Source organism: Cyprinodon variegatus, unplaced genomic scaffold, assembly GCF_000732505.1.
Source record: "Cyprinodon variegatus isolate N-32 unplaced genomic scaffold, C_variegatus-1.0 Scaffold858, whole genome shotgun sequence".
Taxonomy (NCBI): Eukaryota; Metazoa; Chordata; class Actinopteri; order Cyprinodontiformes; family Cyprinodontidae; genus Cyprinodon; species Cyprinodon variegatus.
Genome location: NW_015151311.1, coordinates 119,212 through 122,866, shown reverse-complemented (window position 1 = coordinate 122,866; position 3,655 = coordinate 119,212). Strand labels below are relative to the sequence as shown.

Here is a 3,655-nt window from a genome sequence, read left to right as displayed (position 1 = left end):
TAGGTGTGTTTGACTGTGGGGGGAGCTTATAGCACAAAATTAAACAATAATACAATAAGATTTTTTTTCATGTCCTAAGAATAAGAAAAACCTTGAGAAAAAAATCTTGATCAAGGCTTTCATAATTCATGCATCAGAGGGTTAAAGTAGCAGCAGCAGCAACCCAGACTGACAGCAGCTCATTGGATCATTTGAATCACTTGTAGCCTGGTGCCAGACACTCAGGAGGGCTTTACCGTATTAACAGGAGAAGCGGTGCAAGTGAATTTAGACAGTGTTGTAAGACAACATGCCGTAATTTAAATGTTTTAAATCAGGTTGGGTCTGGATTAGCCAGCAGGTGGGGCTGGATCCAGACCATGGTCTGCTAATCCGTGAGCTCTGTGATGGCATTTAAAAAAAGAAGGATTTTTATAAAAAACATAATAATAGTTGTATTAACCATACATGTAAACAGAGTTTGATGGGGCCCTTGACAACTGCCATTTCAAATTGTACTAATTGTTACTTAATATGCTAAAATACACAAGTTCAGACCAGATAAGCCGGTTAAGTAATTAATTTCTGTTGCTGTTTACTTTTTATAGGCATCTATTTCTACAACTTTCACCCGATCTACAAAGTGGATGTTCTTGGAACGGTTGTTTACAAGAGGGAGAGAGACGACTTCTTCTGTTATGGAGGTACTGACACATCCTCTGTGAGATCTACTGTGGAAATTTGATTATTCAGTGTTTTTATTTTGGGAAATCTCAGAATCCATCAGTACCATGATGGTGTCATATACTTTATGGCTGCCTGTCGTCAAACTAATGCTTGAATATTTTGTGTCCACAGTGGATGATGGTACGGGTGTTATAAACTGTCTGTGCTGGAAAAGTAAGCTGCTGAAAGAGGAAGAGGATCCCAATAAATGTGGGTCTAAAAGTGCCTTTAAAATCACTTGTGTGGAGAACTTTTTTTAGCATTGAAACACAGATGTTTATCAGATGCTCTTTAATTCTGTGGTGTTTTTATGTTAAGCAGGGACTAAACACAGTGATGCAGACTTTGGAGGGTTCAATCCGGTGGCCGAGCTCAGGAAACTGCGAGAGGCCCAGCAGAGGCGCTGCCGCCTGGACATCGGAGAGCTGATCAGGGTTCGAGGACCGGTGAAGACATCGAGGCAGCAGAGGGAGATAATGGCTTCCACCTTCTGTGAGTGTCTTCCGCAGACCGCTTACACAGATATAAACACTTCAGTTAACAAAGTGCAGATGTATTTCAGATGGATCGTTTATTTTAAAGCACCTTCACATGATTTCAACTCAAAACACGTTTAGGTACTAGTGTTGCACCGATTTCATTTTTTGGCCCTGATACCAATACCTGGCTGTGCAGTATCGGCCGATACCGATAACATCTGTTTGAAATTGATGTGTGTGTATATATGAAGAACTGCGTACTACTTTGATGTAAAGTAATTACCATCATGGCTTTGTCAAGCTGCTGCCTACCTTTGTGAAGCAGGAAACTGATTAATACACCGATACCGCCCGATACTTCTATTGGTATCGGTACAACACTATTAGATACATGATTAGATAATTAGTAAAATATAAGTAATAAGTGAAATGATGCAGAGAGCAAAATGGCACACGGCGTAATAAAGTTAGTTACGATCTAATATGTAAATGTAAATAATTATATAAATATGAAATATTAATTTAATTAGTGTGTATAGTTTAATATTTTTTAATAATACAATTTTAATAAAGTATATACTTGATCATTTGATCTGTTTAACTTGAAAGCACATGAATGAATAAAGTTTTAGAAATATAAACAAAATGATAAAATCCTTCTAATTCATTTCAGGATTAGATTAATTTGAGAAAATACAGAAATTGAACTGTTCTAATGGGTTCTGGTTAATTTCCATAATTTTATATCTGTATAATTTTTTTTACAATCAATTGTGTACTTAAATATTTATTTGTCAGGCTTTTAGAATGAAGAAAATTTAAATCTGAACATTTTTATAATGTAAAAAAAAAAAAACTAAAGGTAGTTAAATCATTTTATTTGATGATTTAGAATTAAAAATTTTCTGGGAATATAAAACAGCTAAGGGTTTAATGTAAGTAAAATAAATCGATTTGAAGTATAGTCAACTATTTTATTCGATTATTGAACTTCATTGAAACTTGATTTAGTTCAGGTAGATGCAACAAATCAATTTCAATAAACTAATATTTTATGTACTTGCATTTAATTTGGTTATTCAGTTTAAATCACTTATAGTCTCTATGTTAGATATGTTATATATAATTATTTCCTAATATGTAGGTTTCAATCAGAACAAAATGTAAAAAAAAATTAAAGTCAAACTAAATACACACTTGCTTAATAATTCATTTAAATAACCTAAGGTACATATATTATATTACATATTTTCTTTTTTATTTGATAAAAGTCCATTAGAATCTATGACATTAGATTTTGGTCTTAATGTTGATAAAGATGTATGGAGGGAATTTTGTTCCATATTGTTTTAACCAAAGAACAAGTTTTGTAAATGACAATTTGAAAAAAAAGCAACCCAGAACAAAACTCTAAACAAAAAAAATAAATGGTTTTGAAAGTAATTTTGCTGTTTTTGATATGTTTTATATTCTATATTTTTTACATTTTATGTTTATGAGTTGCCTTCTTTTTAATTTGTGTTTTACAGATCACATTCTCTTAACTTCAAGTTACTTAAAGTTATTTTGAAAGTGACACTTTAACAAATACAGAAATACGTCTTTTCTGCTCACTCCAGCGGAAGGGAATCTGATCTATAAAACTCAGTTAGAAAAGAATGCAGTTTGTAAAACTCAATCTAAAACAGGGAAATAAAAATAATGAAAAGAAAATAACTATTAATCCATTCACAATACATACTATCTGCTTGCAAAAATAATGTAACAAATTTCACTCCATAGCCCAGGAGGGATAACATGATTAATCTGCTGGAACTCACACTGTGTTACATTAGAACTTAATGAAATCCCAGCATTTTAGGAAGACCTTCAGTAACCCCAAACTCAAAATCCAAGATGGCTGCCTCTCATATAAAAAGCATTTTTTGTACCTCTGTCAGTTTGAATCAAAAACCCAAAAATAAAACACCAAATATGAAGATATTTAATGATCTTTGTGGACTCAACTTTTTTTTTTGTTGTTGTTTTAGAAGAGCTACATGTGTTTGCATCCGTATGTTTGCAGATAAGGTGGACGATCCGGTCATGGCGGTCCAGATAGCCTGGATGATGGAGGTTCCTCAGCTCTACAGACAGTTTTATGACAAACGCTTCGAGCTCAACGCAGCGGGGTACAGAAATCCACCCTTTAATGCCGATAACCTCCCTGTCAGATCCTTAAACAAAATTCAGTAACCATTCATGTTACAGCTGGAGACAGTTTATAGCAGTCTTTATCCATTCCTCGTTAGATAAAAATGTCTAAAATCTTCTCTGATTGGGTTTAGTTCTGGACGGTGAACCTCCACCACCGTCTCAGCTCTTCTGCGACATTCTGCCCTGTATCTAGCTCTACCCATCTTAACATAGAATTTGTTCATTTTCTCTGTCACCGCAGCATTATGCAGCCACCCCCATGTTTTACCATGGAT

At 34.2% G+C, this 3,655-nt stretch overlaps 1 protein-coding gene across 1 annotated transcript in view; it reads left to right on the top strand.

The window, feature by feature from the left end:
* Positions 1 to 3,655, top strand: part of obfc1 (oligonucleotide/oligosaccharide-binding fold containing 1) — a 14,447-nt gene that overhangs the window by 4,118 nt on the left and 6,674 nt on the right. The window contains exons 2-5 of the mRNA XM_015397369.1: positions 588 to 683; positions 838 to 915; positions 1,027 to 1,197; positions 3,250 to 3,415. Coding sequence (XP_015252855.1) covers positions 588 to 683; positions 838 to 915; positions 1,027 to 1,197; positions 3,250 to 3,415 — 511 coding nt within the window. The remainder of the gene's footprint in view (positions 1 to 587; positions 684 to 837; positions 916 to 1,026; positions 1,198 to 3,249; positions 3,416 to 3,655) is intronic.